General features: G+C 30.7%; 3 protein-coding genes across 5 annotated transcripts; 2 read left to right on the top strand and 1 right to left on the bottom strand.

Annotated features, from left to right (window-relative positions):
• The first annotated feature begins 149 nt into the window (after window positions 1–149).
• LOC146529830 (uncharacterized) lies at window positions 150–3,488 on the top strand. 2 transcript variants are annotated; one of them, XM_085200276.1, is made up of 6 exons: window positions 150–502; window positions 596–814; window positions 1,070–1,395; window positions 1,757–1,841; window positions 1,910–2,029; window positions 2,716–3,488. In XM_085200276.1, the coding sequence occupies exons 1-6, from the start codon at window positions 368–370 to the stop codon at window positions 3,412–3,414; spliced, it is 1,584 nt and encodes a 527-aa protein (XP_085056402.1). In that variant the 5' UTR covers window positions 150–367; the 3' UTR covers window positions 3,415–3,488. The 2 variants fall into 2 exon arrangements, with proteins under 2 accessions (XP_085056402.1, XP_085056401.1); XM_085200275.1 differs by having other exon boundaries at window positions 153–502; window positions 2,333–3,488.
• Atox1 (Antioxidant 1 copper chaperone) lies at window positions 3,457–4,510 on the bottom strand. Of its 2 annotated transcripts, none has more exons than XM_085200282.1 (2): window positions 4,319–4,510; window positions 3,457–4,142 (listed from the first exon to the last, which is right to left on the bottom strand). In XM_085200282.1, exons 1-2 carry the CDS (start codon window positions 4,325–4,327, stop codon window positions 3,918–3,920), a joined length of 234 nt encoding a protein of 77 aa, XP_085056408.1. In that variant the 5' UTR covers window positions 4,328–4,510; the 3' UTR covers window positions 3,457–3,917. The 2 variants fall into 2 exon arrangements, with proteins under 2 accessions (XP_085056408.1, XP_085056409.1); XM_085200283.1 differs by having other exon boundaries at window positions 3,457–4,127; window positions 4,319–4,505.
• A 189-nt stretch (window positions 4,511–4,699) lies between these two features.
• LOC146529828 (tudor domain-containing protein 3-like) lies at window positions 4,700–13,025 on the top strand. The gene is made up of 7 exons (XM_085200270.1): window positions 4,700–4,853; window positions 4,930–5,014; window positions 5,102–5,492; window positions 6,580–6,761; window positions 6,934–8,112; window positions 8,909–9,023; window positions 9,478–13,025. Exons 1-7 carry the CDS (start codon window positions 4,819–4,821, stop codon window positions 9,606–9,608), a joined length of 2,118 nt encoding a protein of 705 aa, XP_085056396.1. The 5' UTR covers window positions 4,700–4,818; the 3' UTR covers window positions 9,609–13,025.
• The last annotated feature ends 400 nt before the right edge of the window (window positions 13,026–13,425 follow it).

The raw sequence follows: 13,425 nt of genomic DNA, 5'->3' as shown, positions 1-13,425 counted from the left end.
ATTTGTTAACTTTTATTTAATACATTTTATAAGTTGTACTGTATTAGTTTTACTTAGGAAATAATTTTTAATAATGGCTGAAATTAAAAAAATAGTCCGTTAGAGAAAACTATATGGATATTAAAAAGAAAATTATTATTATTCTTAGTCTATTTACAGTACTCAACGATATATTTCAAATGATTTTAACTGAAAGTTCTTTTTGTCTATGTTATATTCCATGTCTTTTTTAAATTTTGAATTTTTGAAAGTTCAGCTTGTGCTGAGTGAAATAATTAGATAAAAAGTAAAACGAACAATTAAATTACTATTATGAATAGCATTATTATGTTGAATTATCTATAAAATACAACATTAATTTAAGATAATGGAAAATAATTATACAAATCTTGAACCGTCGTTGGACAAACATTTGAAAGGACATCGAAATAGTATTACAGCATTATTTTACAATCCTAATGAGCAGCAATTAGCTAGTAGCTCTTTGGATAATAGTATTTTAGTAAGTTTTCTTAAATTTTATTCGTAGACATCTATAATTCTTTTTATACTTTAAATTTTATTTTCACAATATATTCGATATTTTTTTAAACAGTTATGGGATTTACGTGGTACCATGAGAAGTTATAGATTTCAAGGTCATGATGAGGCGGTTATGGACGTCACATTTTCGCCCTCTGGAAAGTACATGGCATCTGCTTCTCGTGATAAAACTGTTAGGATGTGGGTACCAACAGTTACTGGCAGCATTGGTATGTTTAAAGCACATTCCCAAACTGTGCGATCGGTTCAGTTTAGTCATGATGGATCAAAGGTACATGACATATAATATTATATTTTATTAATTTACATCATGCTTTACAGGATTACAGGTTGTAATGGAGCTGTTGGACAGCCACTGACTGTAAACTATGAGTGTAGGTTGTATCCCCACTTAGGGGAATAATTGTGCTTAAATTATTGTCTTTTCCCTACTTTATAAGGCAACACAGGAAATTTACTAAATAAGAAATTTACTAAAATATTATGTAATTTACACATGCATATAATATTTATAATTTATTTTTAGTTAATAACAGCATCAGATGATAAAATTGTAAAAATTTGGTCAAGTGATAAGCACAAATTCCTGGCATCCTTTGTGGGACATACAAACTGGGTACGAAGGGCCTCTATGTCAAAAGATGGATCATTAATAGCTTCCTGTTCTGATGATAAAACCACCAAATTATGGAATCCTGATAGTGGTAAATGCATACATACCTACAAGGATCAAAAAGGATATGGACTGAATCTGGCTTGGCATCCATCAAGTTGTTATATTGCAGTTGGTACCTCTCAGGGAAATGTTAAGTTATATGACATAAGGACACACAATCTTGTACAATATTACAGGTACAATAATTATATTTTATTACATTATGTATGATGCCATCTGGGTGTTGCGAGGCAGTATGTCATTGTGAATACGGTTTAACAGTAACCAGTGGATTTAATCACTACTCAAGGATGACTTTTTTAATTGATCACTCAAGCAAAACAATGGCAGTGTTGAGGTCTGCCACTCAATACAGTGCTTTAAATTATAGGAAATGGACAGCAGTGTTGTGAGTTCTCACTGCCTGCCATATATACAGAATAAAGGATGTGCCTTAAAAAAAATATAATTATTAATAAAAAATACAAATTTGTTATAAAAAGAAAAAGATTTAATAGTGACTTACTTTAATAAATAAAATTAAACATATTTTTCTAGCATACATAGTGATGCAGTAACTCAATTAGCATTTCATCCTAGTGGAAGCTATATATTAACCTCCAGTAAAGATAGTAAAATGAAGGTAATATTTTTTACTATTAATATTTTCCATATGTAAGTATGTATCTTAATAATTTGTTTTCCTTTTAGATTCTAGACTTACTGGAAGGGCATCCCATATTTACATTGAGTGGTCACAGTGGTGCAGTTAATGCTGTTGCATTTTCCCCAAGTGGATTAGGTTTTGCTTCTGCTGGAGACGACAAGTTGGTCGGTATAACATTATTTTAAAGCAGAAGCAGACTTTCTTATTTTTCTTCGTTATCAAGTTTTATGCTTAAATCCTTTTTAAAGGGATTTGTATTGTATAGGGATATGTACTATTCTCTACTTTCATTGGAATTCAAGACATTGTATGTTAAGTGGCAGAGTCAACTTGGCCCACCAGATCAGGCAATGAGAATAATTAATTTAGATTTATAGTCAGCCAATAATATATGTATATCTTATGATGTTTACAATTGTATATAATTGTTTTATATATATATTTTTTAAGTAAATCTATTTTTCTAGGTATTTATATGGAGAACAAATTTCACTGAATTAGCTGCTGATGCTAAAGAGAATATCGAACATAACCAAATGTCTACACCAAGATCACAGACATCTAAAGTTAGTGTATCAAAAAAGAAACCTATTATTAAAAAGAGATGGTTATAACATTTGTAGCAAGTAGACTATGTACAGTATATAACTTAATGTTAAATAGCTTACCATTTTAGATAAATACACCAATATTTGATTTCATTCAGGGTGAATTAATAGGCAACCTCCAATCAAAATATATAGTAGCTATTGAAAAACTTGAATTCAGAGAAAAATGTGTTCATACTAAAAGTATGTTGAACATATCTTAGATACTAAAGATCTACTAACAAAATTAATCCACCAAATAGGGTGTCAAGATGTGGTATCAGTGCTACCATAGCACAAAGTATCCAGTTGTAACTTTTGTGCACATTGATAACCCAGATATGACTGAAGAATCTGTAAGGAATTCAAGTATTCATGGTAACCCTAATGCATATAGTACAATGATAGATTTTACACAAAATTACAAAGATGGCTCAGTAAGTTATACATCTGTTAATAATTCTCAAAGGGGCATTAATAATTCACTCACACCTACACCTCCTGTATGTCAATCAGTTGAATGTTCATCATATAATGTGGGACACTCAAGTCATATCCCTCGTATACCACCTAATCCAGCTACTTATACTATACCAACATATACAAATAATTCTATTCCTATACAAAAAGAAGATATTTTTGGTATGATTAAGCTTGGAGATACTGATGTATGTTACACAAGTGGCACTATAGAGTGGGTTGGTAGAAAAAGAAGTTTTCCTATCAATAGTGGTTTTAAAACCATAAGTGGGAATAAAGACCTACCTGAGCCTATTTCAAAAAAGGTAAAACTGAATAGGACTTTTACAAGTGAAGTTCATAAAATAAAGGAATGTGATTGTGCTGATGTGTTACCAACTGTCAATGCTATTGTTGATCATTTGAATGCTCTCCATGAAGCAGTTGATCTTGTGGACTTGAGGGTTAATACTTTAGAAGATGTTGTAACAAAAAAGGATTAATTTAACTTATGTGATATTTTTGTTGTAATTGAAAAATATATATATTTTAAAAATAAATTATTTATTCACAAAAATACTGGCTCAAACATTATTATACATAGATGTTTATATATAAAACTCATAATATGATTTGTGTAGCTTAGCTGCATCCAAAATTTATATAATTAATAGAAAACTTAATGATTAATGTAAAAATTATAACAGCAAATAGATCTTTTAAGATAATAACAGCTAAGAACCATACAAACAATTATTTAATTGTAGAATATAAATACATTCTTATAAATTCCAGCATACATTTTTAGCACATAGTAATAAGTTTTGAATGTTTTTAGAAAACTTATGAAAAAAAAACAATACATATCTATGAATGTAATTCAAAGCCTGACCAAGTTCATGTTTGAACATAGTTCAAGTCCTGTCCTAAGTAAAAAAAAATGTTTTCTAAAAATATTTTTAAATCCTGAGGATTTTGAAATAACCTTAAGAATCTTAAAAATAGTTTATTCAATACCAACATAGGAAGTTTTCTTTCCAGTCTTTTTTATCACTTCAAGTAAATGATCTGCACTGAGTGTAGATGTCACAGTCACCTTTTGGTCAGGCAAGGATATTAGAATGTTTTCCACACCTTGACCCTTTAGTCTATTAAGAACCCTCTCAACAGCTCCAGAACAACCTTCACAAGTCATTTCTACGTTGAATATATGTGTCTGGAAAGAGTAAAACTAATATTTTTAATAGATAATTATAAATTTTAAGCTCTGTACTAAATATATTACTTCTACAGCATTAATCAACCATATGTTATGATAGTAAAATATAATAACAAAATGATATTACATCCACACTAGCAAAAGTTTTACAATAAAATGTCAACAATTGCAAATAATATTATTCTTACCGAGGACATTATATATATTAATAAGTTGGTGATTTTTAAATAAAGTAACTTAAGAGTATGAAATGCTGAATATTGCTAGTTTCAACTTATCGATACAGAGATAAAAAGATATAATAAAGTGATATCAAAGGATAAAATTGTAAACGTATCCAATAGTTCATTGAACTCTGACAATAACGACAGCGACAGATAACACAATTGACAATGATTATTTGATAATAATTTGACCTCTACTAGGCTATAATACAAGTATTTGTACAATACAATTTTATTTTTAAATGTATTGTTAAACTAAATAATATAAAAAAAAGTAAATTATGAAAAACATTGATTTTTTACTTTTGCCTAATCTTACAAAATTTTGTTGTCTGCGTTAATATAAAATTAATATTCTGTAATAAAAAAGTTTGACAAATGGGCAAATGGGATATGGTCTGTCTTTGCGGTTTTATTTATCAATTTCTTTAATTTTTTAACATATTTTAAATATAAATGAAAACATGACACTAAGAGATAATCTCAAAGATTTGGGATGGTTAGACATAAATATATTGTAAATTATAATTTTTATTATTTATTTCTATGAGTGTAATATTTCGTTAATTTTTTAGGCACTTGAGTCAAGATGGTATTGATATTATTAGCGAAAATGGTCAAATACAAGATGTAAATATTCTTAGCAGAAGGGCCTTGGATGTAAGTATTATAATCATTTGCCCACATTTCACAATTTCTTTAAAAGAAATTTTAAACTTAAATGCATCACTGAATATTTTATTTCAGTTCGATTTAAGAGATATTGGAGAAGCCGCCTTTCCTGAAGATTTTACTAAGGACCCAAGTAAATTAGAAAAACCAATAGTTGTGCAAATCCAAAAAATAAGAAATGTATCTGCACCTAAGGCTAATGAAGAATCTACATCTGCACCACGAATGTTAAAGTTAACTTTACATGATGGGAAGTCATCATGTACGGGTTTAGAAACAAGCCCTATTTCCAGTATTAGCATCAATACTCCACCAGGCACAAAACTGTTATTAAAAATCGAAGAACTTGAAGTCTGCCATGGTGTTGTATGGTTGACTCCTAGTGTTATTTCATTATTAGGAGGGAAAGTTTCTCATATGATTGAAAAATGGGAGCTTAATAGAAGCCTGGCAAAGCACACCAGGGGTATGTAAATATTGTAGACATTAAAGTTTATTTATTTTTTTATATTACTATCCTTAGATATAAGAAATGAAATGGAGTCAAGCGAGGGTGGGGAGGACGAAGTATAATGAGAATTAGACTTCATGATAAAGAGTAAACTGTAAGCAATTTTACTTTTAGTGATTTATCTGCGTTACTATGTTGGGTTCACTGAGGTGGAATTTGTACTTATATTCCTAGTAGCAGCTCTAGTTAGTGAACAACACTTTGAAAGTATATAAATAGTTGGTAATTTTTATCAATTATTTTGTGTAAACTAATTCATGTATATATTTTTTACTATCTCTTTTTTCATACTTGAACAGCTTTGATTTCTTTTACATCATACTTCCAATATATACAAAAAAAAAACATTATTTGCTTATAGTAATAATAATAATAATAGCCTTTATTTATGATAATCTAATAATTTTGGATATATCACTTTTTATCGCTATCAAATATGCCTCCAGGTTACTCCTGTGCGACTTCTGTGTCATCTTTCCATCTTTTCATTTGCATATCCCTTCTGCCCACAGTTGCTTTTTCTAAGTGCTTGTAATACTTTGGGTAATCTATATATATAAAAGGACTTGTCCTCACACACTTGTCTGATGATGATTCTTATAAAATTTGAAATTTAGATTTTTAAAAGTATTTAATTAAATACATGTTTCATGGTTTTTTAGAATTCACCCCTTAAGGGTGCAAATAAGGGGTTGAAAGTTTGTATGGGAAAATTCTTAAATCGCCACCGATTTTTATAAAATTTGATATTTAGACTCTTAAAAATATTTCATTGAACACATGTTTCATGGGTTATTAGAATTCACCCTTAAATACGCAAGCGAAGCTGCGCGCGTCCGCTAGTAATATAATATTAGTAAACAAGTACTTGAAGCCACCATGGCGCCGTTCCATTTCTAAATGTTGTGTCCCTTGAAAAATTGGGTGGTGAGTTGAGAGCAGATAGTCTTAGCACTAGGTTTCCTCTGGCTACCTTGCTATATGCGGAATACAGTATGAAACTGAAGGAAAAATGAACAGTATCATTACCATTTTACTTTAGGTGGGATAGGAATTGATGGTGGTCCTCCACCATGGATTCCATTTGGCCAAAGGTTAGAAGCTCTGCCTGTCGATAAACAGTTCAAGAGTTTACAAGAGGCTGCCAAACAAGATAATGCAGAATTTGAAGCTCAAAGAAAAGGGGCCATTGCTGAGGCACAAAGGATGTCTGGTGTTAAGAAGGTAGAAAACTTTGTTTTTACATAAAATGTAACTTAATTTTATAATTTTGTTTGTGTACTTGCAGGGTGCAATAATAAGAAAAAAGATACATTTATTATGATGGAATGGATGATGTATGAACTTTGTTTATAATAACAATACTATGATCTTAAACTAAATTTATATATTACAGGTATTTGGAGGAGGAACTAAGCCGTTGTTAGATGCAAATGTGCAGAAAATTGTGGATGCTGGTTTTTCCGAAGAGCAAGCTGAAAATACTTTGAAATATACTAAAAATAATGTGGACAGAGCTTTGAGAATACTGCAAAAGAGAGATAATTCAGAGGGGCGAAGTAAAGAAAAACAAAAAGAAACGGAACAACCAAAACGTAAAGGTCGCAACAAAGACAACAATGATGAAGATGGAATTCCAGTAAAACCGTCAGGGAAAGTGTCATTGTTTGACTTCTTGGAAGATAAACTGCCGAATGTGCCAGATAAGGATAAAAACAGTCGTCGAGATTTTAACACTCCATCAGAAGATAGAAGCGAAAGAAATTACGGTAGAGATAGAAATGGCGGCAAAAATTCACGCGGTCATGGCTCGAGATATGACGGCCCCAGACACAGATCAGACAGGGGTCACTACTCAAATGACAATTATTCTCACAGGGATGACAGGAAATACCAAAGTCAAAATGAAAAACCACCGAGGTTTCAACGGAAATTAGAAGAGAAAAATAAACAACACCAAGCAAATAATATCAATTTACATTACAACAACTCTTATCACAATCCCCCTCATAGCCAGTTTCCTGAAATGACCATGAGGAATGAGAATTTCAATGAGAATAATATGAATCAACCACAAAATTACCGCGGCAACGTCAACATGGACAGCTTAGTTGATGCTACGGCGAATTTGAACTTACTGTCTAACCAACCGAGGTCCAGTGAGGAGATGTCGCCCGGAAGAAATTATCAATATCCAGAACAGCCGTACCCTAAACAATTTGTGCAAAACCAGAATATAGATATACCACCTTTTAGAAGAAGTAATGATATTCAGAAATTTCAAGAGCAATATCGAAGACAGCCTAATGGGTATATGGAGCCTCAGAATCCTATGTACTCTAATATGAATTATATGCAGGGAGCTCAGGGGGGCTTCAATAGTCGTCAATATGGCTACGGGGCGCGACCTCAAGAGTACAGTACGTTGCGTACGGGAGGACCGTTCTTGCCTGGTTCATTGCTCGGATTTCAAAATGCAGCAGTCAATGAACAAGCTCGAGCAATGCTGGGTGTTGCTGAAATAAATTGGAAAGTGGGTGACCGCTGCCTTGCTCTCTATTGGGAAGATAACAATGTAAGTACATATAGATATTTAAAATATATACATATTTATGAGGGGATGACGTGGCACAAGTAGCACAGTGTCTGTAAACACGACCTTTGTACATTCGATTCCCGCTCGGAGGAACATGTATTTTCATTTCGTCACTAAGAAAACAAAACGCGGTGTTGAGTTCCTCCATTCAAAACAGAATGTCGCGAAAATCGGATGGATTCTTAATGATGAAACTTTTAAATTAAATTAAATTTTAATGATATATTAGTGAAGTTTTCATTTTCTATTAGTATGCAAGTATTCTTACAGTTGCTTCCCAATTTATATACTGTAATATTCTCTTTGTCCGACAAAATATACATTGTCATAGTAAACATAGTCACAATCATACTTTAGAAACGAGAAATAAAGATAAGATTGTTACTCCAAGTTTTCGCCTCCAAAAAGTTAATAAATCTTTTATGGGTCTGAGCATATGTGTATATAATAAAATTCCACAGTGTATTCTAGATTTGCCACTTCCAAAATTTAAAATATCAGTAAAAAAAATTCTGACAAGTAAAGCTTATTACACTGTTCAAGAATACTTGAGGACAAACATGTATGGAATTAATATCTATTGAATGTAATGCAGGATAGCTGCCAACTAATATTACAACACATTTATACAACACAATTATACAACTAAAATTTATCATAAATATTTTGTTCATATGTTCATTCGAGGATTCATAAGTGCTTATTATAAGTTTATTTGAATAAAGAATATTTTGAATTTGAATTTATTAATCCATAACTCTTTTTGTTCTTTCAGTTCTATGAAGCGGAGATCACTGGTACTTCGGCAAGTACAGTGGTAGTTAAATTTTGTGCATATGGTAATCATGAAGAGGTTCTCAAGTCAAACTGCTTGCCATACCCTAATCAAGGTAAATTTTATAAATAACATTATATTCTAAACAGTATAGTAATAAAAAAGCATTTATTTTATTTAATTTATATAAAAAAAGTAGAATTCTTTGTCATTATGCACCCACTGCTGCGTGTAGGTCTTGTTATTGGACTTCCAATTAATTTGGTGGTTTCTTCTCATCCATTTTTGACATATCGTTCAAATTATGTTATTGAAAAGTAGTAATCAATGAATGATTGTTTTTGTGTAGAACTAAACACAGTTAATAAAACATGACATTTGAACTTTTGTCCAACTGTGATGTTTCTAGTCACTCTCAACTTACATATTCATTTTTTTTTTAACTTTTAGTTTAGTCTTGTGTATTTTTTTATACTTATTTGCTGTATCCTGTAGTTAGTTAAGACACTCCGTTTTGGAGAGATTGCATGTTGACTTATTTCCTAACTGAAAAAAAACATTGTCACCAGGATCAGGACCTGCCGCAGGTGGCGCAGGCAACCAACCTAACGCAGCCAACGCTGCCACCGCGGGAGGAGTCCCGGCGGGTGCCGGCGGCGCAGGGGGAGTCCCAGCGGGTGCGTACGTGCGGCGCCCGTAGTGGCGGGATGCGGCGCCCTACGCCGCCGCGGGCGCCGCCAGCTGACGCCCGGCTTACCTTTACGTGTAGATGAATCCCAAACGCCCATCTAAATGATTACACATAATATGTCTTCTAATGATTATATTTTGTTGACATATTGTATTTCAGACGGGTTGCCTGTGTACAGCAAGGATGTTTTGGTGTTCTTAAAAAGCTATCCATAGCAGCGGTTACCGTTTATAATATAAGAATTTCAGCTTAAATCGAATATGGCCGGAGTTTAAATTAGATTTGTTATGACGATACGCAACTATAGGTACGAACTATATCGCTATAATTATTGACATTAGAATTTTTTTTTGCGTTATTTAAAAATCTGCTATTGACAGCTTGTGATATTTGTTGTTTACTAATTCGTACTAAGTGCTAGTGCGTCGACTGACTAGGCATCAAAAACTTGTTTTAACAAATCTTATTAACGATCCGCCCATTTTTGAAAATATCTAAAATTTTTATATCAGATTCGGATATTGGATATTTTCAGTTTTCAGATATAGTTATGGAGCTCCATAACATCCTTGGTGCCAACTGAATAGCCGGGTATTGCAAGTTTGATACCTCTTTGCATTAATATTGGGATTAATTAAGAGAAGCTGTCAAAACAAAATGGCCTAACTAATATTTTAGATTAATTTACTACATCACATTATATTCCAAATGTAGATATTAACTGCATATTTCCTCTTAATAAAGATTACATTAAGTATCTTGGATAAGATATATTGCATCAAGTTTTGCCAACCTACACTTAGTATGTTACTAAACTATTGCTCAAAGTGTTCAATTGTCTAAATTATGTTCTGTTAAAAAATAATTTTTAACAGAATGATATAATGATGGATAATTTTCCACTTCTCGTTTGATATTAAAAGTTTTTTGGCTACATTAGTGGGATTGAGTGTGATATCACTTAGGTGGGCAGGGTAATCATTTTGGATTTTCGTGCGTAGTTTCCCTTATAAATATAGCTAATGTTCTAAAATTAAGTTCTCCCATTTGTGCGATTTTAAGAATAAAATAATAATTGACATATTTTGTCAAAATTAATTAACTTTTTTTTAAATAGAATTTTTGTTAAATAATCCTGCTTCTGAATCCAAATACGAGCCAGGGCATCTCGAATTTATGTTAGACGTCATTGTATAGAAAGTATTCGTCTTTGGATCGGACATGTCGAGGCATGACATTCTATAGGCTTAATATATATATAAAAAAATGATGTGTCCAGTTGCTTTGATTACAAAATTTTAATATTATTTTTTCCACAATTTAAAATATTTTTAAAGAATTTCTATTATGAAATTTACGCAGCTGCCTTTTTGTAGTTAAAGCAACAAAGAAAATATGAAAACTGTTTCTGAATGTAACATTTGACATCTCCACTCTCTTGCCTTTTTTTGAGTTGCTTGGTAAAAAAAAAAAATATTGGAATTGGTAATTGACATATTAGGATTGACGCAGGAGCAGTGCATTTTTTAATGGTGAATACCAATATTCTTTATATTTGTATTAATTATGTAAAAAAATATGGCTGAATGTTTCACATCATCATGCTACTACGAAATTTTTATATTTTTCACAATTTCAGATTTATTATCCCAGTGAGTGTAAAATATTATTTGTACAAAGGTGGAGATGTTAAACGGATAAAATTTTGTAATTAAAATAATACATTTACTGTGCAGTCACAATAACTGACACTGGTTGTACAACCATTTTCTATTTAATTATAACATATAAATGTGAAATAAATATTATGTCATTGTTTGTAACTATTAGATATACTACTTTATGTCACACATATTAATTAATTATATTAAATAATTTAAAAGGCTTCCTATTTTCAGAGTTTGATCCAAAATAACTAATAATAATCGGATCATTATGTCATTACATTATGATTTAGATTTTTAATATTAATAACGGGTTTTGTACATTGTTTTATCCTCACAATCCAAACATTTTATATATAAAACGCTCAAAAAATATTTATATTTCTTCAAGCAAAAAGAATACTTTTTTAACACAATGGCCTAAGTCCTAGTAAAATTAAGTTAAAAATGTAATTTATTTATTCGTAAATTCTTACAGTCATGTTTCATCAGTTTGAGTATTGTTTTTATAGTATTTATTAGAAGTCAATAAGAATCAATGTTAACGATGTAAATTGAATTTTATTTTAAAATATGAGAATAGCTCAATTATGTCAAATAGTAATAGGCTTAAGAACTAATTTGATGTTATTTTAAAGTAAGAAAAGTACACTCTGCATGTTAAAATATTCTTGTAAATATATGTATAATGTATATACAATATCTACTAAACTATCTTAGCTGTATTATCATTTATTCGCGACCAGTCCTCAATTTTTTGTTTTGCAAAGTACATCTTTCTTTTGCCATTTAAATAAATATATTTTGCCATTTCAATTTGGCCTCGCGACAGAAGTATATGCTAGTATAGTCTAATATTTTGTTATTTGTATTACAAATAAACGTATTACAAATTGTGACGTAGCCTAACTCTGTATGTATATCAGTTACGTGAGATTGTATTATAGACATAAATCCTTTTAATATTCAAAGTTTGAACTGACTACCGTCGTGTCGTACGAAATATCATATTTATATTTCCCTTCCCTTATTAAATAACTTCAAAATATGTCCGGCGAGCAATATTTATTTGCCTTACTAATTTGTGTACAGCTTAAAAAATAATAATTTATTGTAATATTTGAATAGTTATTGGAGGCTGCGCAGTAAAATGTTCTATATAAAACAATGCAGTTCTCTAAATGTCATAACTTAGGTGAAGCTAAACTTTTAAACGATATAACTCATTAATTTATTGTCAGTCAGTGGCATGTAACCGAGCGTTGTAACTCGTAGTGTAGCTTAAATAAGTGTAATTGTCGTATTTCTAGCGCAAAGTGTGTTAATATATTTATTATTCTTTTATTCTTCAGTTTATCCAAATATTAATGAAATGTTTTTTTTTTATTATTTTCTTGTAAAGTTTATTATTATACAGCTTACGAGAAATCAGCTTTTATTTACTTTTCGTGGGTAATTTTAAAATTATGCATTTTTTTACTGATTTGATGTATATTAATGGTTTAGTTGTTGTTTTGGCGACCGCCGCTAGTTTGAGTTTAAATTTAATTTAAACTTACAGTTGCGTATTATATTTAGTGAGTGGGTTATGCCAAATGCTTTTCGGGAAAGTAAATATTTTTTTATAGTACCAAAGCTCAACTATCGTGTCGGTCGCGATAATTCAGTTTATGTAGACCATCACGTTTCGATACATTTGTACTAATTTCTCTGTTGGATTAACCGTTTATTAACTGAAAGCTAATAAAAGAAAATTTACTGATTTAATTGTTTTATTTCACTTTGTTAATTGGTATTTTCGGTCTTACATGGTGAACAATAAAAACATCGTAGTAAAAATATATATTTTATTATATACTTGCTTTCTTATAAGAAATGGATTTCTATAAAATGTGTCTACCCTATAATTTTGGTTCTCATGAAAATGCAAAATCATTTAATTGAAGCTTTATTTATTTACTTATAATATTTGCGGTGGCACAGGGGTGCTGTTGCTAATATATCTACTTCTATTGATGGTTGTAAGTTTATTTGTATATCCTGATAATACTGTTGTCATAGCTATTTGAATATGTAATTACGTGAAATGATTTGTTTAAAAATAACAATTCATTTTATAATCAACTAAAGTACAAAAACAGTTTAAGTATTAAAGTTATAAA

Source organism: Heliconius melpomene, chromosome 17 (genome assembly GCF_056956725.1).
Source record: "Heliconius melpomene rosina isolate 202511_hmr_F chromosome 17, ASM5695672v1, whole genome shotgun sequence".
NCBI classification, from domain to species: Eukaryota; Metazoa; Arthropoda; class Insecta; order Lepidoptera; family Nymphalidae; genus Heliconius; species Heliconius melpomene.
Note: the sequence above shows the minus strand (reverse complement) of the source record. Positions and strands in the feature narration are given on the sequence as shown.

Bases quoted from the DNA above. Each gene is read 5' to 3' on its own strand.
- LOC146529830 (XM_085200276.1), top strand. From the start codon at position 368: ATGGAAAATAATTATACAAATCTTGAACCGTCGTTGGACAAACATTTG. The intron at 815-1,069 runs GTACATGACATA...ATTTATTTTTAG, and splicing joins TTAGTCATGATGGATCAAAG to TTAATAACAGCATCAGATGA. The intron at 1,842-1,909 runs GTAATATTTTTT...TTTTCCTTTTAG, and splicing joins GTAAAGATAGTAAAATGAAG to ATTCTAGACTTACTGGAAGG.
- LOC146529828 (XM_085200270.1), top strand. From the start codon at position 4,819: ATGACACTAAGAGATAATCTCAAAGATTTGGGATG. The intron at 4,854-4,929 runs GTTAGACATAAA...TTAATTTTTTAG, and splicing joins AATCTCAAAGATTTGGGATG to GCACTTGAGTCAAGATGGTA. The intron at 5,015-5,101 runs GTAAGTATTATA...ATTTTATTTCAG, and splicing joins TTAGCAGAAGGGCCTTGGAT to TTCGATTTAAGAGATATTGG.